Here is a 27,845-nt window from a genome sequence, read left to right on the forward strand (position 1 = left end):
CTTTCCGAAAGCTCCTTGCAAAATGCCTAGTGAACATGTGTTCACTGCTGCATCACTGTCTGGTTCTGCAGCCCTGTATCTTCAGTGGAAAAGAGCAGGTTCAAAGGTTACATGTGTCCTGTTTGACAGCTGCTGTGACACCAAAGTCAATTCAGGCAGAGGCTGAATGTATATGTAGACCTCTGACCTAAAAAGATGATCATTGTGGGACTATCCATCTGGTGGCAGGGTACTCTCTAAATAATAAGCCATGCCTGATGTTGGTATGCTCACACAATTTAAAAAGCCAGATCAAATTGGTATCATACTCATATCAACCCTGTGACCTAACGCCTGCTATGGAACGGCTGTGAGGATTTGTAGCTGAATCTTCCTGTCTTAGTTTGTGCAAGCAAGGAAAGAGCAGGAAGACTGCCACTTGTTTCCCTCTTGGAGGTTGAGTAGTATATCTCCACCAGTCAAGGACAATTAAAGCAGGAGAGATCCTGGTAATCAAAAAAAGGACACCTTCACACGAGGCCTTTGCATACCAAAGGGCCTTCAAAGCTGAAGTCTTGAGAAGGGGGCAGAGTTAGAATAGCCAGAAAGGCAGAAGGGACTAGAGGAAGAGTTTCTCGTTATTTTTTTGTTTTTATGAGGGCATCTTTTTCCTTCCTATCTCACCACTTCCTCCTGAGCAGAGCACTTTGGGTGTGATGCAAGATAGCAAACATCCCTTGTCACAGTGACAGAGACTGCACTCTTTAAAGGAGAATTGCTTTATCCAATTCCCTGTGACCTTTTACCTTTATAAGGAAAGGGCCTCACACTCATTCTTTGATTTATCTTGAACTTTTAAGAACAGTGGAATTTGTTTTGGTCCCTGTGGGGATAGAATTCATTTGCAAAGCCCTCTGCCAGTTGTGAAGAGAGGTGTTCCAAGACAGAGGCAAACTCTGTCCCCTAAACATCGCTAGGCAACACTGAGGGTGACTTCTGTTGGACCAAGACCTGTAGTCTCTGCCAGCTGCACCGGTACCCATGCTCCTCACTTGTTGTGAAGGACTCATTCAGGTGGCAGCTAACCTCTCCATGTTGGGAGTGAAGATAAAAATGGCAGATTTTGTGCCAGAGCCCCGGATTGGGTCTTACGGCATCAGAGCAGGAAAAGCAGCTGGATTCCTGTGTTCCAGCACTTTGAACCTCCTTCGAACCCGAGTCCACCATGTTCAAACACCTTCAAACCATTATTCAGGACCTGTGATGTTGACTTTGATACTCTCTTTGCACCTCAAACCGCTGTTTTGCTGCATCAAACCAGTTCACTAGTGCATCGCACCAGCAGAAAGCGCCACATGCTCTGGCATGAACAATAAGCTCACTGCTGCGGGTAGGGCACCTCGAACTGCCAGGACCTTCACATCCAACTAATGTGGACCTCGCCAGAAGGATTGTTTCACCTGACAACTCGACCTAGTGGTACCCATTGCATCGAACCGGCTCACCATTCTACCCTGACCCTGTGGACCCTTCAAAAGACACCCTTCTGATGCTGCATCGAACCTCACAGATCTTTGCATTAAACCCTTAAACCCAACTGGTCGCTGACTTTCAAGTTTGGAGCACCACAACGTGCCACTTTCAAACCCAGTCCGAATCCTACAGATAGCGCAGAGAAAGCCATTTCAACACTCTAGGAACCACCAAGAAGAGATTAAGAGACGTTTGAGAGGTCCAGCCTCCATGGCCGACTTTTGGGACCATAGTGACTGAAAAGCCACCCTTTCACAACTTTTTCTCAAAGACATATGCTTTTAAAAGTGGCATTATTGTAATGTCTTGCTCTTCATTCTAGCTAACCAGGGTGCTCTCATATCCGTGGTCTGCATTTGCTGTGTTGTTTCCATGGAGTGGGTTTTTGCTAGTATTTTTTTTATAGTCATGTATTTGCATACTGGTGTGGTTATTTAAAGTTTCTTTTTTATTTTTATATGACATTGATTATTATTTAGGAGTCTTATTCCATTGCTGTTTGGGCTGCTACTGTCATCATAATCACAGCCCTCCTAAGAGTATATCCTGCTCTCAGCCCATGTTATTACAAACGGTGAAGAAGGTATATCTTGTGACTGCGCCTGTTTCACATGTATGATTGGGATCACTGTTGGTTTGTAGTACTGTCAGGGCAAAGGAAGTGGTTTAGCCACTATTGATCCCTGGAGTCCTACAGAGCAGTGGCCATTTCATCACAATGTTGCAAACAAACATTGGCCCTCATTACGACCCTGGCGGAGAACCATGGTGTAATTTGCACCCTGGTCCATGGCGCTAAGCTGCCAATTCCGCCATGGTGGTTGGCGGACTTACCGCCCCATCCCGACCTTGGCGGGGCGGTAAATCCCCAATCCCCATTTTGCCCTTCCCCATTCCCATTCTTGCCCCATAGGGCATAATGGGAGTGGGGAAGGCGTTAATTACGCCACCGTAAATTACGGTGGCGTAATTAACAACAAGTCCCGTAGCGCCATGGATTTTTCCGCCTGCAAAAAGCAGGCGTAAAAATCACCATGGCGCTACGGAAACTCGTGGTCAGGCGGAAAGGTACGCCATGCTTTACGCCGGCGTAAATCCCCTTCCGCAAGGGTCGTAATGAGGGCCATTGCCTGTACAAGGAAAACAAACACTCCAACATCTCTGCTCTCTAATAATATCCAGAAGCATAGGTGTTGGCCAAACAACAGTTACAGACACTTATACACAATTAAATTGCAAATCAAACCAGTATACACATTATATTAAGTAAACAAACTCTCAAGTTCTAACGCTGCCACAGCAAAAGAGATCATTCATGGCACATGACCCTTTCCAAGGGTGGACTGGCATATAGGGAACTGTCCCCGTAGGCCCCTGTACCCTAGAGCTTTGTTGTGTGGTTTTTGTTTTTATTTCCAAATGTTCTTGTAGGAAAACGGTTAGTCTTGCTGAAAATGTGTAATATGGGGCCACATTGAAAATGATTTACTGACCTCTCGGGTGCCTAGAGCGAGTACTGGTACTGCTGCGTTGTTCTACCCCACGGTCCTGCTATCCTGCTATCCAGTGTGAGGTTCTCTCCTGAGGTACTGATATATGCCAACAAAGGATCTTGGAAGTCTACTCACCTTCAACTCCTACTACGTGGACTGTTTATGTACTTTTTCTATTTCTTTTCCCTTTATAGTGGACTTTGAAGCCGTAATTGTGTAGCTCTGCCCAATTGCCATATAACTTGCATATAAACTGCTGCGCGCGTGCCCTGCTCGAGTGCCTAGCGAGTGCTGTTACTGCTGTTTGTGTTCTGAGTGGAGTGTCAGGTTTTTGAGAATCCGGGGAGGTCTGGTGCCTGGATTATGCAGGTGGTTAAAAAAGGTATAAACTACGGAGCAACGCGAAATTAGTGAAGAAAAATCTGAATGGGGGGTTGATTGCTAAAAAATCTCTCCCCACTAGAATTAGCAACAGAAATTGCGCCCTTTCTGAAGGATTGACCAAACCTGTAATTGAAACCGTACAGGAAAGAAGAGGTGAGCTTGCACTAGCCCATGATAGGAATACTTCATACCTAAAATCAATAAATAAACAGGGTGCTTCTTCCACAGACACAGGTGAGGTAGCTGAAAATAACACAGAAAGTGCAGGTTGTATAGATTTTCGACCCCACTGAGGTTGATCCTTTCGACAATAACTCACTCCTGAAAATGGTATTAAATTTAAAAAAAACCTAAGTAGAAGGGATCTGTGCGAAGCAAGTACCAACAAGGAACACCTACTCACACCCGGGCCAGAGGGTCTGCGGGTAGTGAAATCGCCTCAATCTACTAATCTTGAAAAATCCCCGGACCTAGAGAATATTACGGCTAGGGTGGGGGCACTACATGCACGTGTGGATGACTCTTAATCATCTTCTGATTTATCTGAAGAAGACCCAGTGAGGGAACCCAAGAGCCTGAAAATACTAAAGGCACTGTTTAAAATGTCTAACACTATATTTAAGGAACAACAGCTTTTGAAGGAGGGGATGACAAAACTGGTGGAAATGGTTCTAGATAATCCTGCCTATAAGTCGGCGGGGACACAGACTGACCCACATGTGACAGTAACGGCTAGAGTGGTCAATGAGGATGACTCGATTCTCACAGTCCATGAAGCCTTTGATGATATATCATTTAGCCGAATGTAGCCCCTTTCTTAACAGATCAAACATATTAGAACTCTACCATCAAATCTCTGACCTTTGGGCTATCAAAACTAGTGTGACAAGAGTGGAAGTGCCCAGCTCGATGTATGAGTCTAATTGGGCTATTGTCCATCCAGTGTCTCCAATCGTCACTGAATCTGCCTCATTAGGAGTTTTGAGGTAGCCATACCGTTCATACCGGCATAGCTAACCCCAAACAGGGTACCGGGCCCGGGTCCCAAATAAAAGGGAATTACCAGGCCATTCCCACTATTGCGGGCCCGGTAATTCCCTTTTCCCTGGACCCATACCCGGTACATCCACTTTCCCATTCGAGCCCCAATAGGGCTCAATGGTAATGGGGAGGATGCGAACAACGGACCGGTTAATGACGGGTCCGTTGTTAGCATCCTGGTCTGCTCGCGGGTGCCAGTATGCACATCTGGCCAGACCACACGTGCAGTCCGGCACCCGCAAGCACACCTCGTAATGAGGCAGTAGAATGATAACAGCGTCGACAGCTCTACCGGCGCGTTATCACTGTACCACCTGGGTCGTAATGAGGCCCAATGTGTCTTATCATATGCTCCACAACTCATCGAATTGGGTTATGAAATAACTAAAATTGATGAGATATTGCCTCCCACAGTCTCCAAATTAAAAACCCCAAATGATCTAGCCATAATGAATAATGACACTGACCTGGAAAATGCAGTACAACAAATGATTAGGGGTTTGAGAGAAATTATCCCTAGCATGGCTAATCTTGCCTCCAGGGGTAATCAAGATGTGTCTGTTGTGACGGTGGAATGAAGTAATGCCAGGGAGGGGGGTGCTTTAAATTGTATTACATGGCACACGAGGGGTTTTAACTCATTTGTATCGAATCAGGTGGGGATGGCTTTTCTATTAGAAGCACACATCTTTGCACTCGAGGAGACTTGTATGTTAGAAGAATTTAAGATGGATGGCTACCAAATTATCCAACGACGGGCAAGGCGTAATATTGAGGGAAGACCTGCTAGTGGTCTTATTTTGGGGGTCAGATCGGAGTTCCACATCACAAAACTTAAACAGTGTCTGCCCTCCCCATATATATTGGGTGGGATTTTGGAACTCTTAATTGGTGAACGGTCCCAAAATATTCTCAAAATTAACATTTATAATCCACCCTATAACATAGCTTCTCTACAAATTATCTCTGATCTGGACACGATTTGGGGGGAGTGGACCAAAATAGACTGACACTTTATTCATAGATTTGGGAGATCAAAATTATGCAAGATTCCAGTGGAATAAGGTTAATATAAACTTCAGATTTATGGTCAATAACAATAATACAACATTTATATTTTTGTGAGGAAGCAGCTGGTAATGAGGACCCTTGGGAAAGTTTTGGTAACTCCAATGGCCTGCTACAATTATTCCCTGGAAGTTGGGACTTTGGTGGTCATCGTATACCTGGAGTGCTAGGAATTGTGTGTCATGGATCGACTATGTCTTAGCTCCCTTTGCAGTGTGCCAATTGGTGGGCAAACTGCAGATAATTCCAACCTCAGCAAGTGATCTCGTGGTTAAAAATGTTTCCATCGAATTGATACAGAAAAGGAAGATTGCGGGTACCACAAGGCTAAACTTGTTGGGTAACCGCATCATTTGGTCTCTAAAAAACTAGGAGAGGTTTACTGTATTCTTTGATTCTCTGTGCTCTAAATGGGTATTTAAAGAAAATGTATCAGTTGAAATGTTTGTGGTGTCAGAGAATACAAAAACTTTTATTCTAAACCAGAGAAACCCCCTAGAGTCAACACAACATATCGGGAGAAAAAATATTACGATCCAGTGATAGCGGGAAAAAAATCAAAACTCACTAGTGTGGTGAAAAAAATTAAGAACCTAACTGGTGTAGATGCTCTTGGGAGAAATGAAAAAAAATATCTAAATTAAAGACCAAATATAAGAATTTTGTTAAATGGCATAAATTATTTCTGGGTTCTGCCCAATGGTTTAATATGTACAAAGTTCTCCGTTAGGCTGATGGCCGGAAATTTTGGAGCTTCTATAAATCTCACAGAACCTGTAATTTGAGATTAGGACCTGAAATCAACCCGATATCTCAAAGAAATTGGACCATATCAGTAGCATGTACCATAAAAGTAATATTGATGGGATCCTGAACCTAATCTATAAACATAAACCAGAACATTGGGGGCCTATTTTATCCCACCATTTGTAAATATTATAAACACTGGTATCATCCCTCTGAGCTGGAAGGCTTCTATCTTGATTCCGGTGTTCAAAAAAGGTGTCAGGGAATTTTACCGTCTCCTGGCAATGACTGATGCATGCTCAACGATTTTTCCCCAAACATTATTAGCGGAAATTAAATCTTGGATTAAGAATTCCATTCTTTTGACAACATTTCAAGCAGGTTTCAGACAGGGGATGGGCTCCTTATCCAATTTATGGGTACTGACCTTTCTAATGTATCAGTGCATGAAGAGAGAAGATTATGCCCTCTACCTATGCTTTATCGATTATAAGAGTGCTTTTGATACTGTTGATAGAGAGAGACTGTGGGCTATGCTAACGGAGTGCAAGTTGAATCTAACTATCCTTCACTTAATTCAAGAGCTATATACTGATACTGAGACACAAGTGCGACTAGACTAACATGGCAATCTTAGTGAGAACATTCATACCAATTTTGGGCTAAAACAAGGGTGCCCTCTTGCTCCAACCCTTTATAATATATATGTAGCTGATATGGGAGATCACATGAAGGACATTCGGTCGTTCCCACCTAACATAGGTAACAAATGTATTTGCTGCCTTGCTTATGCCGATGATACACTATTGATCATACTTCGATTTCAGCTCAGGATGAACAGCCTAAGCGTGTACTCTTGGTTGAATAACCTAAGTATTAATTATCGTAAAAGCAAAATAATGATTATAGATTTGAAGAAAAAGAGGAGAATACATTTTAATTGGACCATGGATAAGCAGAGTATTGAAGTTGTTGACACGTACATTTATCTATGTGTGTATATTTCAAATAATTTGATGGTTAAGGCCCTGGAAAATTATCTTAGGCAGAAACTAGAATGCTGATTCATCACAGTATTAAAGCTGGTTAGACAAAATATGGGAAATTTCATCGAAGGCTTTGTTAAAGATACATAAAATCGGCATTATTCCTTGCTTAACATATGGTTTGGAGGTCTTCACAAACAGAGAGAACCTGGGACAGGAAACTGGAAGGGAAACTGTGGAGAAGAGGCCTAGGGCTCCCGGGACATACCCCAATTGAAATAATTAATAGTGAACTGGGATTAATATCTATTGAAACCCAATTAAAAATAAGGATGGGAATTTTCTTCCTACGCATGGTGGATAAGGAAAACAATAAAGATCTGTTGTTTGTCATGTCATACAAATGTCTCCTAAAGGATTGCACTGATAACCCTATTGGTGAATGGATGGGTGATGTGCATCAGTTTATAAAGGAAATAGGATTTGGGCACTCAGCTACTGACTTTATAGGGATCGGTGAAATGAAGCTAAAAATATGGCTGAGACTTGGGATAAGAAAGCTAAAGTCTACCATCTTGGCAGATTCATAAAATACCAACTGTATGTGAAGCAGGCTCTTTCTATAAATGCTCCCTGTCTCTACTTAACAAAGTTATTTGATGTGAGGGTGTGCAGGTTTATAATGTATTTGAGATTAGATAACCAGTCATGTCCAGAGGATACTAACAGATACTAACTATGCTCCCCACCATATCCCAAACAGGTGCATGGGACGGGATACCCTATGCATAAAGATATTGCAGACTATGTAAAGCAGCGATTGAAACCCCTAGGCACTTATTCACTTCCTGTTCTAAACTAGAGGAAACCTACAAAAAAGCCTATGCCAGATATGAAATAGTTAACATTACTGTTGACTGTGTATGGGCCTCTCTATTCTCTGGTTGAATAACTGTGTTACATTTTATGCTCTATCATATGTGGATGAAAAAATTGGGCTCAATGGGAATGGGGAGTTGGGATGCACCGGCACCATTCACAAAGGTGCCGGTGCATTCAACATGCTCTGATCGCACGTGCCGGTAGGCCCACCAGGTCCGACCTGGCAGGCGTAAAGGCACCCACGAGCAGAACTCGTAGTTTGCTGGTCCGGGACCTACGTACCGGTACCATAGTTCCCGGGCCGACAAACTTGTAATGAGCCCCATTGTGTTAAATAGTTTAATTAACCAATAAAACACTTAATTACTTCTTTTGATTTCCAGTCCACCCAAGATTTCTTCAATGGCACATTCTCGCAAAGTTTGTTACGGATCACTTCTCATTCGTCAAGTCAACCACAAAGTCACTCTAACCTTAAAATATTGGAATTGCCCCTTTTCAATGCAGGCCAATTTCATCAATTATCTTCACACTACATATTTTACCACAACAATGTAGATTGGTCTGGGTTTGGGTACATAGAAGGGTGGGGTGGACTTGGGGGAGAATGTGCCCCCTCCCGGATAAAATGCATTAAACGTATTTGGTGTAATGGGATTTGATGAAATACCTGCTAGCACATTTCATAGAAGCAAAATATACAGGCAGACATTTAAGAAGCAACAGATACACACCCTTTCTCGATTCTCTTGATGAACACTAACCCATTACATGTGCTGTATACACAGTACCTACAATTCTGCACAACTATATGGACACGTAGGGATCCGCATTTAAATTGACTCTTACAATTAACTCCTGATGCACCTCTAAGAACCCCTGTCTTGTTTTTTTGTTCTTGACCACTTATTTTTATGTCAAATCTTGCAAGAGATCTGAGTGGACCCTGATCTAAGCACTGTTCCTGTGTGTGTGCAGGACACGGAGAGCTGTCTGGATTCGGAGGCTTAGCAAAGTTTCTGAGTCACGGATTAGCAGAGGTAGAGAGAAAGAGGAGTAGAACCTTCGGTTTGGGACACAACAACACTGTACATTAAAGGGATTCACTTGGAGGGGTGTTGAAAGGGGAAGGACACAATGGAGGTTTGGAGGAGAGTCAGACATGTGGGTCGGATGCAGGAAATGTGTTATCAGACATGCACGAGTGATTGGGAATGGATACATGGGGGCCATCCGACATCCATCGGAGCATCTGATGAAGTGAGTAACATTACAGCTCACTGATTTCCCCAAAGTAGCATCCATATTCAGGGGGGAGGTTGTGATGTGTTTGGTAGTTACTTTCCTGTCTGTGATACTAAAGATAGGTCTAAGTAATGTTTCTGATACTATAGGCGGGTGTGTGAGGTTATCGTGAATACACTGATGGCATATGGTGGCATTGAGTGGTCTAGCACACTGCTACTTCATTTGGAGCTGTGTGTAAATTATTCCAGTCAGTCGACTTTTGTTCTATCATTTACATTTTATGAGTCCTTTGGCTCTGGAACGATGCAATTTTCTTTTTTTCGTCTCCTTTTGCTGTATGTTTTGGTGTCTGGGCTGTCTCTTGATTTACTGTGGTTACTTTGGCCCAATGGTATTTTTCTCAATGATGTGTCTACTTCGCTCAAATGGGTTTCATTCTTTTTTCTGTGCCAGGTCTTCCATTTACTCTCTGCATGTCAGGATAGTTACTCTGTTTTAGAGGATGATGGTTTCTTGTTCTATTAAAAGTATATAATAAAAATACATTTGATGGGACATTCTTTTATTTTGGCACCGTTGTACTTTGCTGATTTGGTTGGTACGGTTTAACATTCACACCCCGACTGAGAGTATAGCCGTCACTCTACCCACGCTAGCAAATAAGGCGAAGGAGAAATATGTTTGCCTGTTTTACCTTTACATTTTGGGGGTCCTTTGGCTCTGGTCCGATGCAATTGCTATTCAGAGACAAAGTATGAGAGACAGTTCTGATGCCACTAACCAGTGCTGCCATCTATTATTCTCAATTTTGAAAAGAATTGCGTGCATTCTACCCACATGCAGTTCATGTTGTTTACCAATCCCATACCCTCCACCTCAGTAAAATCAATTGACAAGTCCGCTGTTGCAAGGCCTTGTCAATGCTCTTTCCGAGTTTCTAATCCTCCTCCCAGGACACCTGGCAAATACAAGAAAACACACTGTAAATGAGTAATCGACTTCACTTAAGCAGTTCTCTGTTTTATTGTATGGTGTGTGGTGGAGAGTTAGGGGTTGGAGGGATGTGTTAGCTAGTGTCTATGGAGGGGGAGGGATTGGAAGGTTGTGTGGGGGTGGGGTTGGTGGAGTGGTGTATTGGAGGGTGTGGGAAGAGGGAAGGTAGAGGGGTTTTATTAGAGGTGTGTGGATTTTGAGTCAGTGGAGTGGTATGTTACAAGGTCTGCTGGATGGAGTATGGATGGAGAGGTATGTTGGATGAAGTCTGGGGAGAAGGAAGAGATGGATGTTTACAAGATAAATCTGTTTTCCCTTTATAAGCTGGAATAAATGTCCTTGTAAACAATTTGGAATTAATGGTAACATGCAGATGTACTGAAATATGTGTATACAGCATGGAGTTTAATGGGGAATAACCATACGTGGCAGGTCGGCAAATATTGTCCTTCTTTCATTTGTGTTTACCCATTTGACATGCAGGAATCATGGTTGTTTTAGTCTGGTCCGCGTATGTGTCCCTCATGTCCTCAAGGTGTTTTTATTTATTTGGAGAACAGGGATTTCAGTTTGGGGTCTTTTCTTGGCAACAACTCAATTTGGGGAGCATTGGATTTAACACTACAAAACCCGTGAAATTCAGCGAATGTGCGAAGTGATGACAATCTTAACACAGCGTACCCCTGTGCATGTCCCCCATGATGTCATTGTGAATCCCTTCTGTTTTATTATGAACTAGCAAAAAGTACCCGTTCTACGAACGTGTTCTGTGGACATAAATGAAAATCAATGATCCTGTAGGATGTTGTTGGGATTCACTTATTGCTTGATGTGCCTTACACTCTGAAGTAAACTCCACTGAGAATGGGCGTGTGTGGCTGGCTGGCATACCCCAGAGCAGATGTTGTGGGGGAGGTGAGAGTAGGTGTGCTGTGGCATTGTGGGACTTACTGTCCTTCCTCCCCACCTGTTGCCTCACCCTAGCGTGGTGCAGTTCGCTATGGTGCATTGCGGTGCAAATGCCCCTGAAAACGTGCATTTTAGGGTTGAGGACCAGCCCTCTACGACCACATTGATGTTTCTCCGATTTCAGGCAACCGTCTCATGTGTGAAGGTGCTGAAATCCAGAGAAAGGGGTGGGGTGTCCAAATGTTATGTGACCAGTCATGTCCAGAGGATACTAACAGGGTAACTATGCAAAATGTGGTGCAGATTGGTGAAACAGTGTGGAATTGTATAAGGAACAACACTTCCCCAAGCCACAAACAAATGTAGAGTTTTGCTGGAATCCAGGGAAATGGGTGGGGCGTTCAAATGCCATGCAGCCAGCAATGTCTGGAGGGTGCTAACAGGTAACTGCATAATTTGGTGTAGATTGGTTAAATAGTGTGAATTGTATAAGGACCAAAGCTTCTCCAGGCCATAAAAAAAGAGTTTTGCTGCAATCCGGGGAAAGGGGTGGGGTGTCCAAATGTCATGTAGCCAATAATGTCCATAGGGTCTAATAGGTAACTATGATAAATGTGGTGCAGATTGGTGAAACAGTGTGGAATTGTATAAGGATCAATGCTTTGCCACAAACCCACTCATTTTCAGTTTTATGAATACAGATGTGCTCATGGGATTTGCAACGGGGTATGCTGAATTAAGATGGCTATCCTTTCTGACATCAACTGGATTTCAAGAGTTTTGTTGCATTAAATTTGATAACCTTCACCCCCATCTTCACTAAAGATGTTTCACTGAATTTCAAGGGTTTTGTTATACTGGAGTTTCTTTGGGCTAGTGGACCAATATTTTCTTCCCAAAGACGTAATGCCTCTTGCCTAGTTGATGTGATTGCTGCAGGTGTAAAAAGGAAATGTTCACTCCCAATTCCCTTGATAATCTCCCAGAAATCATTTCTAATTATGCATAGTCCCTCAGTAGCTTAGCAGTGTCTGTGTTCCTGCAGTAACGGAAAAATGCTTCAAAATTAAAAACTCTACAGGATCTCACCATTTGTCCCCCTACTCCTTTCTTCCCCCACTCCCATCACTTGCTTTTTTACTCCCTAACTCTCTCTCTTCCTTTACCCCCTATCACTCTTTGATTCGTGTATCCTCTTTCCACCTCCTCAACGCTGGCCTGATGTGATTGCATCCTTTTTCGCCCTCCGAAAACTATGGTTTGAGGTTAATCCGTCCAGTAGTTTTTAAAGAATTTGATGGAGAAGTAGGTTCCCCCATTTCCAAAAAAAATGTATTTATCTCCCAGGGTGCTTTGCACATTTAGAAAATGGTCCACTTATCAGGGGACTACCATGAGAATCTTGCAAGATTACCACGGCAACACCACAAGATGCGTCTGGAAAAGAAACTACCTCACACAAACCGAAGTGTGATGGGGGTAATGAGAGAGAGTTGGATATGGAAAAAGCAATTGGCAGCAGTATGGGACCAAGAAAGAGGATGGGGCACATGGTAAGTGTCTGTGTGCACATAGAATACATTTACATTTTCAAACGCTTTTTGGTTTATCGGGTGAATACCGTGGGAATCTTTAAGCATTACCACAATTGTTGACGGGTTTTCCATTATCGGGGGAATCAGCCCAATGCTGAACTACTACCGGGATTTGAAATTATTTCTGGGGAAATGATCGCAGGATTAGGGCGTGTAAAAATTATTTTACACTTGCAGAGATTACAGCTACTAGGCAGGGGGCAATGGGTTTTTTGGAACAATTATTAGTGTAACCTGTACAGTGGACAAGGCCTCGCCGAAGGCCATAGCTAGTCGGCCCGAGGAAACTATAGTATAACAAAACCCTTGAAATTCAGTGAAAAACCTTATGTTAAGTGAGAGTTAAGGTGATCTGATTTAAGGTGAAAAGTACATAGCAACAATTTAACTAACTTAGCTCTGCCCCCCATTTTGTGCAGCCTATGACAACAATGATGACATACTGATACCTCAGCTCTGACATGTGACCAGAAAGTAAGTCTGTGCGAAATTTTGAAATTCTTTTCCACCAGCCGCCGAAACGAAATCTGTAAGATTAGAGACCATTTTGCTGCAAAATCTGCCACTCAGCCACCTCTGCATATCGAAAAGGGTGGCACATAGTTTCTTGTGTCATCTTGTGAACTGAAACGAGCCGCACAAAGTTTCTCATGCCGCTGCACGATCCTAGCTGAATCTAAAAGAGGGGCACAAATGTTTGCATGCTGCTGTGTGATCCTAGTACGAATAGAACAAAAAGCTGTGTGAAGTTTCTCATGCCACTGCGTGAATGTAGGACAGTTAAAAAAAAGTGCAAAGTTTCTTGTGCTGCAGGGTGAAACTAGTACGGATCTAAAATAAGCCCACTTGAAGTTACTTGTGTTGGTGTGCGGAACTAGCATGGATCATGGATAAACATGCAGTTTCTTGTGCTGCTGCACAAAACTCCCACAAATTGAAAAAGATATGAGCAAAGTTTCTCGTGCCACTACACGAAACTAGTACGGATCAAATAAAAACACACACACAAAGTTTCTCGTGTCACAAACCTAGCATGGATCGAAAAAAAAATCTTGTGGCATTGCGCTACCCTATCATGAATCGAAAAACTGTGCAAAGTTTCTTGTGGCACTGCATGAAACTAGCATGGTTTGAAAAAAAAACAGAAAGTTTCTCATGTCGCTGCACAAAACTAACATAGATCGGAAAAAAAGACCCATGCAAAGTTTCTCATCACGCTACATGAAACTAAAATGGGAACAAAACACCACCCTCCAAGCAAAACCACACTAAACTGGGCGAAATTACAGGTGCAGCGGAACCGTAATGCTAATTTTGCAGAATGGGCAGAAGTGGATTCCAGTGTGGATTCGGCACTTTCTGCTTCACAGGTGAACATTTCACTCACCTCTACCAGCCAGGACTTCCCAGGTTCGAATCCCAGCAATGTCAACTCAGCTCTTCAATTTTTTTAGGCTGATCGATTCAGTATCATTAAATTTGGGAATGAATAACAGATATGTATTACTGCTAGTAATATGGCTTAAAGTGCTACATAAAAACCTGAAAATATTATTACTCACTACACTTTTTCCTATAGTGCAGACCATACTTCCTTTCTTGTTATCTACAAAAGTTCTACATCTAAATTTAAAAGTAATTTGTTGCAAAGCGTCATCTACGTCATCTACCCAAGTTAGTCCTAATGTAAAGGTCGCTATGGACAAGAAATAACAATGAAGCCAATCAAAATAATTTTTGGGACGGTCTACATTTTTGAAAGCTGTAGCAGTACCTAAAATAAATAATGTCTGTTATAGAACAGAAGAAATGTGTGGGCAAGGGAAAAAAGGGGTGGAATGCAATAAAGGTAAGAAGGTGAAAGGTCAGTAAGAAGAGGGGGCGGGTTGGGATGTATAAAATGTGCCCCCTTATAAAAGGCGGCAAAGGGAGTGTTAAATAAACAGTACCCTTTGTGTTATGTGTTACACTGTATAGGCATACTATGGCTCCCAGTGAGCTAGAAGACTTTCACATGCATGCATGCACCCATGCATGGGCTATGACATATGTTGTCACAACAGGGTATAATAAAGAGTCCGCTCCTGGAGTGGGAGAAGAACTTTGAATAGTATGGTTCAACAAAATAAAATTGAATGCACGTTTTTTTGTTTTTTTTTGGGGGAAGGGGTTCCACCCGGGGGAGGGGGGTCCCACCCCAAACCCCTGTTTTTTGGGGAAAAACCACTCATTTTTCATATACGAAACACACAAAAAAAATACATTAAAAAAAAGCATTTACATTTTTTTTCCATCCTTTTGTTTCGAAAGTATTACATTTCGAAACTATGTATTCGAAACTTTGACTGGACACCGAATAGTACCAGCAACTGGAGTCTATGCACGTCTTTAGCACGCAGCCTACTGAAACGGACACCTATTAGCTGGTGAAAAAGAGGTTTTCTAGCCACCATCATACATGTACATATTTTCCAGTGGACTGCACAGTCTGGCCCAGAGTAAGGAGCACCTGAACATGGCTTTCTGAGATAAGTGAACAAGCCCTTGCAGCACTTGCTTCTGTCAAGGTATCTACAAAGGGTACAAAGGGGGATGGTTCAGCCAAGCTGCCACCTTTTCAAGTTAGAGCCAGCGCTGTGTCTATTGGCCCCTAGATGCTCTATGCGCCTGGGATATTGTTTGTTTGTTTGTTTATTTATTTGTAATGCACACCAGACCCGAGGGTATTTATTTTGTGCCACATGTTAGGATGAACCAGTGGTAAAGAGATCCCCAATGCTACACATGAAGTGCTTGTCAATGCTGAAATCTGATGTAGAGGATGCCTATGAAGCTGCTACAGCCATGCTGAAAGCACACTTTCACCCCCAGATCAAGGCATACTATGAGCCATTCTACATACGGCCCTTTTCCTAAGAAGCCGGTGAGTGGAGTGACAGTTTTCATGCACAAATAGACTGGAAACAAAGACCTGGGCGTGAGCCAATGGTAAGGCTGTACACTATTACACAGTAAATGAAATGTTTTGATTATTTACAATATGTAAACAGAACTTATATGCTTGTACTTAATATCAACATTACTTCGCAAACATATTCAGCCGGTAAATATAATTATTTATTAAAAATACAGGCAGATGCCAATTCGCCAATGCATTTTGGACCCGTGAAGGTCCTTCTTCAGGGTGTGGTCTATAGTCTGCTGAGGTAACCATTGGAAGACCTCAAGAAAAAGTGTTCGATTGGGATTGTAACAACATGCTTTGAATGACTTTGCAATTCATCAAGGATTCACTCATTGCTAATGCTAAAGTGGGGTACTTTGACACAAGGAAAACAAATAGATGCCAGACCATGCAGCTGCGGAACTATAGCCATTTAGTGTGATCAGAAAGGGCAAACCTACACCGTTGTCTATGCCAGTGCAGCACCCATGCCCAAGGAATAATGATACTCACAAATAGGCCATCAAGAGATTTCAGTGTTATGGAATATTTGCCATGTAGTTCTGTTCAAATATGAACACCATTTCAAAGTCTCAGAGATCACAAATCGCGTAGCTACCTTTTTAATATACAGCTCCTAAACCATATATAAGAATTGCAAAAATGACTTTGAGCTGATGTCTTGCCCTTCACAAGACAAAAAAGATTTAGCTTTTTTATGTCACTTCATCCCGGAAACCAGCCTCTAAGCATGGGACCAGGATTCAAAACTGTGATGCCCTGCGTTGTCATCCTTCCAAGAAAAATGTGTTGCCCCTGAGCTAAAACAACCACTCTGACTTCTTGCCTCTACATCCCAGGCCAGATCAAGAAATGCAAATTGCTGCTCTTACAAAGAAGCATATGAGTCTGATGGGAGTCTGATCAGAGACAGCCCTTCCCAAAGACTTGACACTAGAAGAGCTTGCTCAAGCAACACCAAAAGGCACCTGTTTACAGGACTTCATGAATGCAATGTTATATACAACATCTGTGAATAAACATCCCATTCATAAGGAGTACTCCCACTAAGGGGCACCGGAATTGTGATGCTGGTGGTGTTCCCGAAAATAGCTGCCCTTTTATAGCACGAGGCATATCAAGGTTTTGTTAAGAGTATATAAGTAGTCTTTATGAAAAATATGTACGCAGCGATGGGTCATGTGTTTTGTAAATTTGCATTCCATTGGCTGAAGTGCGAGCATTACCCGACCGGGAATCCCTCTCCTCCAGTGCCCTACTGCACTGTTCACAACGTTTCTTCCCTTCTGTCCCTGGCAGTGTCGGGAGTGGCAGCCACTCAGCCAATGAGAAGGCTTGGAATGGGGGAATTACCAGTTGCCATCCCCCCCTCCGAGCCACCACATGACTGGAAGCTGCCATCTACCCCACGACGGGGATCTAGGTAATTGTTGTCCCCCCCCCAGGATTCCTTCCCTGCCCTCCCAACCGCACTTACCTTCTTTTCTGTCCATTTCGGGAGCAACAGCACTGGGATCACTTCTGTCCCCAGTGCGTCCACACCACGCATTCCAAATAAGTATTAAACAAATGAACATAATATAACATGTATCCCCCATAGCTACTTGAACAGACCAGTGATAGAAGTGTACCAAAAATGTAGTGGAACTGTGACTGCTGTGGGGGACCACATAGGAAGGAAGGGAGCAACGTGAAACACATATGCCAAGGGCTGCAGCCATGCTGGCGGAGAGTCAATTGAGTTGAAACAGATGTCCGTTTAGCTGTAACTGCTATCAAGTGATAAAGTGGAGAAGTGTGTTTTAACTTCACAAAGAACAGTTCTGGGATGGTGAAAATGGTTTCAAAAAGTAGTAGAGCTGTTAACAGTAAAGAGTAAAAGAAGTGTAATGATGCTGCAGACCGTTCCCGCTCGCTTCAACCACTGGCACAGACTGCATTCAGCCATGCAGCTCAAACATGCCTTTGCCACGAATACATTGCTTAAATACACTCGACTTGCACACATTCATTGAAACACACACCCCTATAAAATGCTGTTGCATTACTGAAACACTCGAATCGCACAGATTGGTCACAAAACAGTTGTCTTTGTGTGCTTTTGGAATTTCGAAAAAATGTGATAGTGGTGGCCAGTGGACCCCAAAACATCAATGTACAGCCAATATCCATCGGCTGGTTGGCTAAATTCCACAGCACTCATTTTAATTATCCGATGGGCAAAAGCAAGGACAGGTTCATCATGGATAGGGAGAGTTGATGTGGAAGGCCAAATGAATGACAGGTCGGCATGTTCAGCGAGTGTATTGTGGATATTACCTAGGATCATGACGAGGATTCCTCCAACCTGGAAGCGCTTGTACTTGGCGGTGCCCGGGTCATGGCCCATGCGGATGCAGGGAAGGGAGGAGAGCAGTAGCAGGACAGCAGGCAGGCCCAAGATGGAGGCTGTGATCATCAGCGCTCGGGAAGCCTGGATGTAGGCTGTGAACGACAACAGGAAGCAGAGTTTAGGCTACCACAGGAAATGTGCAATTGTCATCCAACACCCCTATCCTGTCCACCCACATGCAGCTGCACACAAACGTGGCTTCCTGTGCAAGAGTGCTTTAATCAACCCACAAAAGGATCAACAGACCCTTTTACCAGCCGCATCTTCCGGGAGACGGCCCCATAACAATCTTTCTGTCTTATAACAATCCCAAGCAAGAAAATGACATCAGAAACACAAACGAGAAATAAGGCATTGTGTTCTCATGCACACACTTTGAAAAACACCACTACAACCAAGCGAGGACAATGCCACCACACATCGGCTTAGAGCAAAGGAGACGGCTGCGTGGGGCACTGCCATGATGGATGGAGTTAACGGGTTCCTCTCGCGCTCTGGGACCACTTTCCTCTGAATGCCCTCAGTGTGTGCTTGCTGATACCGGTTCCCCACAGGAAAAAATATTGCATAGCATTATTCCCCTCCCATAGGAAGGAGTGTTTTCTTTCCCAGTCCTGACCGTTTACAAGAATTGGTACAATGGCCAGCCAATGATTCAGCCATTAAATGAAATCTCACCTCAGCACTGCAGTTTTACCAGTGACACCGGCAAAGGGAAACAGTAAGACACCAAGGGAGACGGATCCAGGTGAAAGTCATTGGGCCTCATTACAAGTCTGGCGGTAACTGTGCCGGTAAAACCGGCAGGTTGCCGCCGGACTTGTAAATTTTACCCACAACTGGATTGCTGGTAAGAGCAGGGGGTTCCAACCCCGCCGGTCCAGGAAGTCAGGAGCCAGTAAAATGTTGTGCCCTGGGGTCCACGGAAGCACCGCCACCGTTGATAATGGTGCCAGTGCTTTCATGAAAGTCTGCCTACCGTGGCCGCTGTGCCCGGCAGGGTCAGACCTGCCGGGCACAGCGGCTCCGGCAGGCAGTCTTGTACTTTGCCGGTCCAGAAACAATGGTGCCGGTAAGCTTACTGGCATTGTTGTTTCCGGACCAACAAGGTTGTAATGAGGCCCATTGTGAGTCTGTATGCAGATACCCTTTCCAAAGTCAGACCCAAATCTACGTAGTTAAACAGTTCACTTTAAACATCATCCTGGCATTCAAAGATCTGCGTGTTTATAAACTCACTTCAACTCAAGGCCTTCTTTTTTGCCTGTGCTTTTGCTCTCCCTCTCCCTTTCTGATGTCCCTGTCTGCTGCGCCTGCTGGTTTCCTGGCCACCCACTGAATTTATGGATCATGCTCCTGCATGACCAGTTACCCTTGCACTCCCTCCGGGGTCTCCCTGCCACTTAGGGACTGTATTTGCAACCCTACAGTCCCCTGACTCTCTGCACTTGTGAAACACCTCACGGCAGCACTTGCGAGTCCCTTGCACGCTCCCCACCACCCCCTGACCCTTCTCCTCCTCCGCCCCCCCCCACACATGCGCAATCTGAATGACACAAGGCCTAGTAAGATCGCTGTTTTGTCCTCCTGTCTTCCCTTCCTTGTCTTGTCACGCCTAGAAACACGTGTGCACAGGCGCGTTATAAATGACTTATCATATCATATCATTACAGGATGTGAGTACTTTTTGGTAATAACTAAACACAGAGGAAAATTGGCCAATGAAACAACAACATCTGAATTGTTCCACAGAAATATTGTTTTACACCTGCTATTTATTGTTTCTTTGGTCCTGTTTCTCTTGTCTTCTTTCTGGGTTGGTGCTTTTATTTAAGTTTTTGTTCTTTTCTGGGCCGAATCTTTTTGTCTGCTTTTAGCCCCTTTGCTTTTCATGTCTTATATTGAGAGGGGGTGCAGTTGGCAGCGTGAACGATTTTATCTGAAAGCCCAGCAGTCACTAACAAAAAACATAGTTAACCGATCCTGCCTCCAAACAAGAGGTGGGGGAGGGATGGAGCGGAGGGTGGAGCAGCCTTGAGAAGAAGGTGACCGACTGCAGATGTCACCTGAACCCCTGTTGGAATGTCAAGGCACTTTTTTTTCCAAATGCTGTAACCTTTTCTCAGCATTGTGTTCCAGCCAAAAAGTAACATTTCTAAGATATCTAGGCAAGTGAGACGTTTATTCTAAGTTTCCAAGGAAAGATTTTTAGTACATTTCCAATTCTAAGATGCTTCACATACGCCCTGATTACGAGTCTGCCGGCACCTGCGGGTTATCGGCAGACTTGCCTTGACATTATCGGCACCAGATATTCTGGTGTTACTGGGATATTACAGGCACTGGCAACAGAGCTAAGTTCCCATTCCATAGAGTCCAGCACCAGTAGTCATGGTGTCGGTGATAGGGGCAATTCTTTGCCGTTAAGGTCTTGAACTCATGGCAGGTCAGGCCCGCTGGTAGTTTACTGCCACTACTGGCAAAGTCGGAGTATGCCAGTCCGGGAAAATGCCTGATCTGATATTACCAGCCATTTTACCAGCATTCTTCCTGCACCAGTACACTCATAATGAGGGCCAAAGTCTGTATTTACATTGATTCTTTAAGTTGACATGGATAGAATTCATAATTAGTATGTTAGTAATTGGAAAAAACACTTGCCCACATAATAATGATAACATCAATTATCACAACATATAATGACAACACGTTTTCATAGCCCTTGATGCCTGTACTTCTGCTTTTTTTTGCAAAGAACGTTCAGTTTGTTTCTAGCTGCACTTTGGAAATGCTTAGATCTGCTAATTGCATGTATTATTTGCATGACCTGCTTCAGAGCTCCAAGTAAAACAAGAAAAGTGGCAATTCCTGGTGTCACAACACTTTTCTTTTTTGTGTCATATTCTGTGCCTACGTTTATATTTGCCACCCGGGGATGGGCGCTCAGCCAATCAGCTGGCTGGAAACGTGGGTGAGAATTGCCAGTGTACCGCCTGCATTTTACCAGCACCCAAAGCCCTTCTCTGGGTAGTGCCATTTTTTGAGTATGCCCTGACCTCTCCTCCAGACCCCTGCATTTTAACCAACACTTTCCCTTCCACCAACATCATACCCCAATTCCCACCCACTCCTACCTCACTTACCTGTTGGGGGCTTGGTCCCTTTTCTATTTTCTATGGCGGCGGCCATCTTGTTTATTTTACAGGAGATTGGGCTTGCACAAAATTGCAGAGGCCATTGCACTTAAAAAAAAAAAAAGTTTAAAAATTCTTTGCACCCCGGACAGACTCCTTCTTGGATCCCCGGGTGTAATTGTTGTAAAAATACAGAACATGGAGCAAATAAGAAAAGTATTGTACCATCATAGAATTACACTTTTCCTATTTTACATGCAGCTCAGATTCAGGCCCTCTGATGGTAATTTCATTCAACCTTAAGAACATTTTGTGTATTTGCTTAGCGCAAAAGAGGAGATGCAATGGAGCATCTCCTACATTTCCGCCCACACATGTTGCCCCCCATTCACAAAGGGAACCATAGGTGTGCACACTCAGATTTCCCGTTTAACTTCCTTCTCACGTGTGTGCAAATCACTGACCGTTTCTGTACATTTGAAAATGCATCACACATTCACAAATACTTGGTGCTTTAAAATGTGCAGAAAACAAACATATTCCCCTGTCCATGCATGAACAGGCAGCGAGTGATGGGCAGTGCACGATAGGGCGTTTTCCTAAGTGGTGCACCAGTGGTTTGAACCGCTGCTTCGGCCCCATTTGCATTTCTATCTCCTAAATAGGGATAGAAACATGCTTCCCTTTTTGTTGACATTTCACACTGACATGCTTTTAAAAATGAGCCCCCAACAACCACTTGAGTGCTAGCGACCTGTCTTACATAAGCTCCACACACTAATGTGTGCAAGGCTGACGGCCAGTGCATTACTTGTGTTGCCGAGTAACCCTACAGAAATGCTTAGGTCGCCTTTATGGATAAGGTGACCTGCCCATTTTTTAATGCCTCGCAGGTAAAAAATAAATTAATAAAGGACTTCCTCTGAACACTTTTTCGTTAGATTTGCTGAGAATGTGCCCCATATATGTAAATGGCATGGTATGTATGCGCTGCAACGTGTTCCAGCAGAAATCGTTTGTAACGCGTCAACCTGCCTAAGCAGTCACATTTAGCAGCTATGAGTCACCTTGGGAGTTAACTGGGTCTAACGAAAACATAGGATGGAATTTCAAATTGGTCCATTAGTATTTTGCATGAAGAACAGTGCCACAGAAATCAGCCATTGGAGGGAAAAAAAGCCCGCATTCAAAGGTGTCACCATACAATTCTTACAGGGATAAGGGGAAGAGGGGAGTTTGGGGTTTTTGCATCACGATTGATCTTTTTAAGCGCAAGAAGGAAAATGGTGAAATGAATCAATTTGATGTGTAATATATACATATATATATGGAATCGGCTGCTAGGCAGACACCAGGCTCTGTGATTAGCCTCAATGTGCGGAGTGCTCACTCGGAAAAGGAGAGGTCTCAGGTTCGAACCCCGATAGGGACCAACCAGCCCAGGTACGATACCTTGCCTACTATTGAAATCAGTGACCCCATTGTAAAGGTTGCTGCCTAGAGATAATTCAGTTTGGTGGGGGTGTCGGAGCGGGGGCACGCCATGCATAATTCGTTTTAATGTTCAGTTATGTTGGGGGGAAAGAGTTCTGCGTTTACAGTGTCTAGTATAGGAATGTTAGTTATGGCAGTTCCATGGTGCTTTTGTGCGACCTATCAGCCTAAATGGTCGCATTGTAAACGCATAGGAGGGCGATGGGACGCAGAGTGCGATAAACAACCTGTGTGCGTAATTTGTCTATGTACCCACCCATAGACCACACATGGCCATGGAAAAACTTTAAGCCATTCATAGCCACAGCCTGCCTCTCACCACCCAAAACACACCCTGGGATCCCTTTGAGCCAGCTCTATCACTTAGTAGCATTAAACTGTGTGCTGCACGGTGCCTGCTAGCGCTATTTATGACCAGTCTACTGAGAGTTGAGAACTTACTTGCAACTGTAAATGATGTTGTGGTGTTAAAAATATCCAAACCATAGCTTAGCCAAGTGAGCCTTTAGACTCTTGGTTTGTAAGCAATCTGTATGCCTTCACATATGTTTCTTGCACTGAAGTCCTCTTAAGAACATGCACTGGCAAAGTAAACCAGTTAGGCTTGTGTCCATATATTGTTTGCCAGACACTCACATGAACCCGCTACTATACTGCAATTATGGCAGTGCTCATCAAATACCTATCGCATGTCCACATAAAAGCACAAACCGCTGGCTTTGTCAGTGCTTGTTTACATGGCCATGTTATTGAGCCTGCTTTGAACTCAAATTTCAGTTGTTTTATAAACATATGTACATGACTCGCTACTTCCTGACGCAAGTGGTGCCAGGGAGACAAGCCTGAGAATGGATGTTTAATAGTGATTGCAGCCCATTGTAGTCTGGGACTGTCCTACATATTCTCAAAGGCCAGAACAACAGACTAGTTTGAGCCAGTTCTTAGCCTGTAGCTTGGGGAACTTTAAGCATTCAACCCCCAGTAGAAGATTCTCTCGGACAAACAGCCTACCACCCTGGGGGACTTAGGGGTGGCCGGCACATAGTGGCAGAAAAAATCTGTCACAGCGCCATCGAAGATAAACTCCATCCGAGTTTAAAGTATATATAAAGGCACCACTTCTGTGGACATCTGCCACAGGCATGGCTCTCCACCCACGCACTCTAGAATGCAGCTACGGCTATGACAGATTCGGTTTAGCTGGTCACATAAATTATCGCACCGAAAGCCCAGACTTCCCTCAACACCTCTGCCCTTAGCATACAGCGACAACCTATGACCAATGTGGTCTGGCTGGCATTGAGTCTCCTGCACTACCACCCTGTCCTGAACACCTACAGCACATGCCCACATACCTGACCTCTTGGGTTGCTTACTGGAGCCTAGTCAGTCCCCCCAAAACCTAATCTCGGCCAAATGCACACACACATCTTAAAGTCAACTCTTAGAACGTTTTCCCATACCTGGACTTCGGTCCCCAAGGGCGGTCCAACCACAATGCACATTGAGGTCATCCAAATAGGAACATGGTGCTACATCAATGACTACAGTCCAATACAATGCTATTTACCCAATGTACTTTAAAAGTCCCCATTTAGGAAAACGTTTCCGAAGATGTTTCAACCAGGTTATTTATTTTTTGTCAGAGAGTTCTTGAATTGTGATTTACGAATGTGAACCACTTATTTTTTTGGGTGCCAGGGAGTAATCTCTTGTACACCCGGCCCTGCCCCAACGGGGGAAGCATATCTCTAGGGAGTGACAGACTCGTTTCTGAGCACGGAAACCAATAACACAATGCGAACAAATGGACTGGGTATATGCACGGACTTTATGGTGGCCTTCAAACCGTTACGAAAATTGCCCAGGATCAAACCTTGTATTCAAGGAGGAGAAGCCATGATTCAATAATAGTTCAACATTATGTGAATAGAAAACACACCTACGTCCACCTTTTGGTAACACATATGCAGACATAATTCAGGACATTCCTCTGATTGTATTGCCCAAGAAAATGCCCATTGGTACAAGTTAAAGGAACGTGTTAATGATAGCTGTGCACCAATTCACACATGTTTCACGTTTCCACTGTATTGTTATGACGTATGACTCTTTGTTAATATGGAATGTCATCTAGTATTTAAAGCTGCTATGTCTTTGCTGCAGTATTTATTTACTATATATTTCGATGGTTTTTGGTGTTGGCTGTGCCACCTCAATGCAGGACTATTCCATTGGGATAGTGGGAAGTGGGAGTTGGAATGTAAGGAGGCACACACAGGGTGTCTGTGTTGTTTGGTTGTTTACCCACCCATTGACTGCCCGTGGCCATTACCACCTACTATCTGCCTCTCCCTGCCAAAAACATACCCTCCTGGAATATCTTTGAACTTGTTCTATCATTTAGTAACATCAAAGCGGTTGCTGTGTAGGGTGTGCCGGTGTTATTTTTAGACAGTTTTATGACAGTAAATGGATTCATTGGAGCAGTAAATGCGCTCCAAGGGTAATGCAGTCGTGTTAAAAAGTGTACCACCGGCTACATGGTTTATAATCATTATGTGTCCTCACATCTCTTCCTTGCACTGAAATCCTGTTAAAAAAAAAAGCCAACAGAATTGGCGTGTGTATGTATAGCTATTACTTGGACATTTGGCTTATACTGACATCATATGCCCATGTACTCACTCCAATTTCCAAATGTTGCCATCTTATGGCCATGCAGTGCAATTATAGCAGTGCCTGACAAACGAGTATCCCAGAAAAACACAAAAGGTGAAACAGTTGGCTTTGCCAGTGCTTGTTTTATATAGCAGTAGCACCCCACCTCAACTTGCGGCTGTCAAACACATCATCGGTTATAATGCATGGGTGGCAGTGGGGGATTGGTTGTGCTCTTTGCGATTAAAGTGGTTGGTTTATGGGGTATGCTGTCCATAGCCGTCTGTGAGTATTGCATTCTCTCTTCTGCTGTATGTTTCATTATATCACGGAATAGGACTAGGAAGAGAAACATCGGAATGGGTGAACAGTCAAATGCAAGCCAGTTTGTAGTGCTAGTTTTCCTATGCAACTAATAGGCGCTTTGTTGGTTGTAATGGGGCTTTTGGGTCAAAGATCAAAACACCACCCAACCTTACTGTTCCTATTTAAGGCGGTCACTTCTGTTATTTTAATCAACAAGTTAGATTTGAAAATGAATGTCCTAAAACATGCGGATGACCCCAAAGTTTAACATCCCCTTTTGGACTTCCTCGGGGGCAGGCAGGCGCCCCTCACACTGCCCTAGCAGAGGGTGGCTCGGCGGGAGTATTTACCTGGCAGTAGCAGGATGTCGGCCAGCGGCTTGCAGTGATAAAGTCCTATAGTGATGACACAGTCCGCCCACAGACCCCTGGACCCCACCTCGTCCAGCTTCCTGCAGGTAGTGATGCTGTAGTTACAGGTCAGGATCCAGTCGTTGGTGGTAGCCGAAACGAGGACCCCGATCCAGCCGATGAAGCTTGCGATGAAAGCTACGAACTGCAGCCCTGTGGCAGCCATGCCCGATGCAGCAGGTCACTCGGAGGGAGTGCAGCAGGAGCTGGGATTGCAATGTTAAGAGAAGGGCTCTGAGGTAGCGAGGACCTTGGCCGGCCGCAGGATGAGCACTGGGCGCCTGCAGGGTGTGCAGAGACAGGAGGGAGAGGGAAGCAGGTGTGAAATCACAGGTCAGCGGGGTATGAGCCCAGAGTCCGCCAGCGTTGAGAACAGGGTACAGCAGCAGTAATCACAGAGGGTAACAGCAGCAAGAGCAGGGGACACAGCTGCAAGGAGGGTGCAGCACCAGTTAGGGGCGCGTAACAACAGCCACAGCACTGGCAGCTGCCTCTGCCTTCTGTCCTATGGCAAGCTGGCCTTGCGCAATGCAGTCACGGATGTGCCACACGGGGTGCGATTAAATCTCCTGGTTCAAAAAGTCTCACAGAGCCTCCGGCAAGTCACAGCCGCAGAGGGCGATCCGCCTCCCAGAAGATGCAGAAGACTCTATTGAGCCGCTGCACTGGTCATCGGGATGGAGAGCGGCGCCAGGCACGCCCCTGGCCCAGGCGGAACATCCCAAAGAGCTGCCCACCAATCATAGGGCGCGAGGAGGAAAGTAGCGGTTTCGGGTGACCAATCAGCGCAGGCGATTCTGTAATCAGAGTCTGACAGAGCGCTACCGAAAGTATGGGAGCTGGGACAAGACAGTTATACAGAAAACTTAGCACAGAAAGAACAGAGGCACCAGGGCGGTGGTAGACGTGATCCAAAACAAATAGTGGAACTGTGACCCAAACGGGGGCTAGAGTAGGCAGACATGGAGCAACGTGCAACACATTTTCAAGGTTTGCAGCCATGCTGCGTGACAGCCAATTGAGTTAAAACCAATTTCACTTTAACTGTAACTGCTATCAGCTGGTAAAGTGGAGAAGTGTGCTTTAACTTAACAAAGAACTGTTCCGAAATGGTGAACATGGTTGCAAAAAGAGGTCGAACTGTTAATAAACTGTTAATAAAAAATAAAAGTAGTGGAAAACGCTCCCGACCGTTCCCGCTCACTTCGACCACTTACGAGGGAGGTCAGAAACAGCAACTTCACTACTGCAGCCAAGTGAAAAGTACAGCAACACAGGCATAACTGCGTGCACTATGCTGATGCACTCGCAAAAGAACAGTACTGCAAATTCCCTTAGCCAGATGTGTGTGCAAAGTACTGCAGCCATCAGCCACATGCCAGTTGCCCGAGCATCACAGGACAGAAACGTGTTCTATAAAGATTTTTTAATCAATCTTAGTACTGTGATGTATCTGTTCTTTTTTATGTTCACGTTTGTTGCATAGTTATGTGTTATGAAGGTTTCATTGTGTAAACCAAAGCACAATAAAAAAAAGTGCAAGAGTGCTATCAAAGCACTGTGCAACAGCACCCAAATAATACAACAGTGCTCACGGCTCATTGTGCGGACGGAATGCGGATAAC

At 44.2% G+C, this 27,845-nt stretch overlaps 1 protein-coding gene across 1 annotated transcript in view; it reads right to left on the reverse strand.

Annotated features, from left to right (window-relative positions):
• The window catches only part of CLDN11 (claudin 11), a 96,804-nt gene extending 69,933 nt beyond the window's left edge, over positions 1 to 26,871 (reverse strand). The window contains exons 1-2 of the mRNA XM_069618765.1: positions 26,161 to 26,871; positions 18,143 to 18,307 (exon numbers count right to left, since the gene is read on the reverse strand). Of these exons, the coding sequence (XP_069474866.1) occupies positions 18,143 to 18,307; positions 26,161 to 26,386 (391 nt within the window). The 5' untranslated portion in view covers positions 26,387 to 26,871. The remainder of the gene's footprint in view (positions 1 to 18,142; positions 18,308 to 26,160) is intronic.
• Positions 26,872 to 27,845: the final 974 nt, after the last annotated feature.

This window comes from Ambystoma mexicanum, chromosome 10, assembly GCF_040938575.1.
Source record: "Ambystoma mexicanum isolate Mex_15411 chromosome 10, UKY_AmexF1_1, whole genome shotgun sequence".
NCBI classification, from domain to species: domain Eukaryota; kingdom Metazoa; phylum Chordata; class Amphibia; order Caudata; family Ambystomatidae; genus Ambystoma; species Ambystoma mexicanum.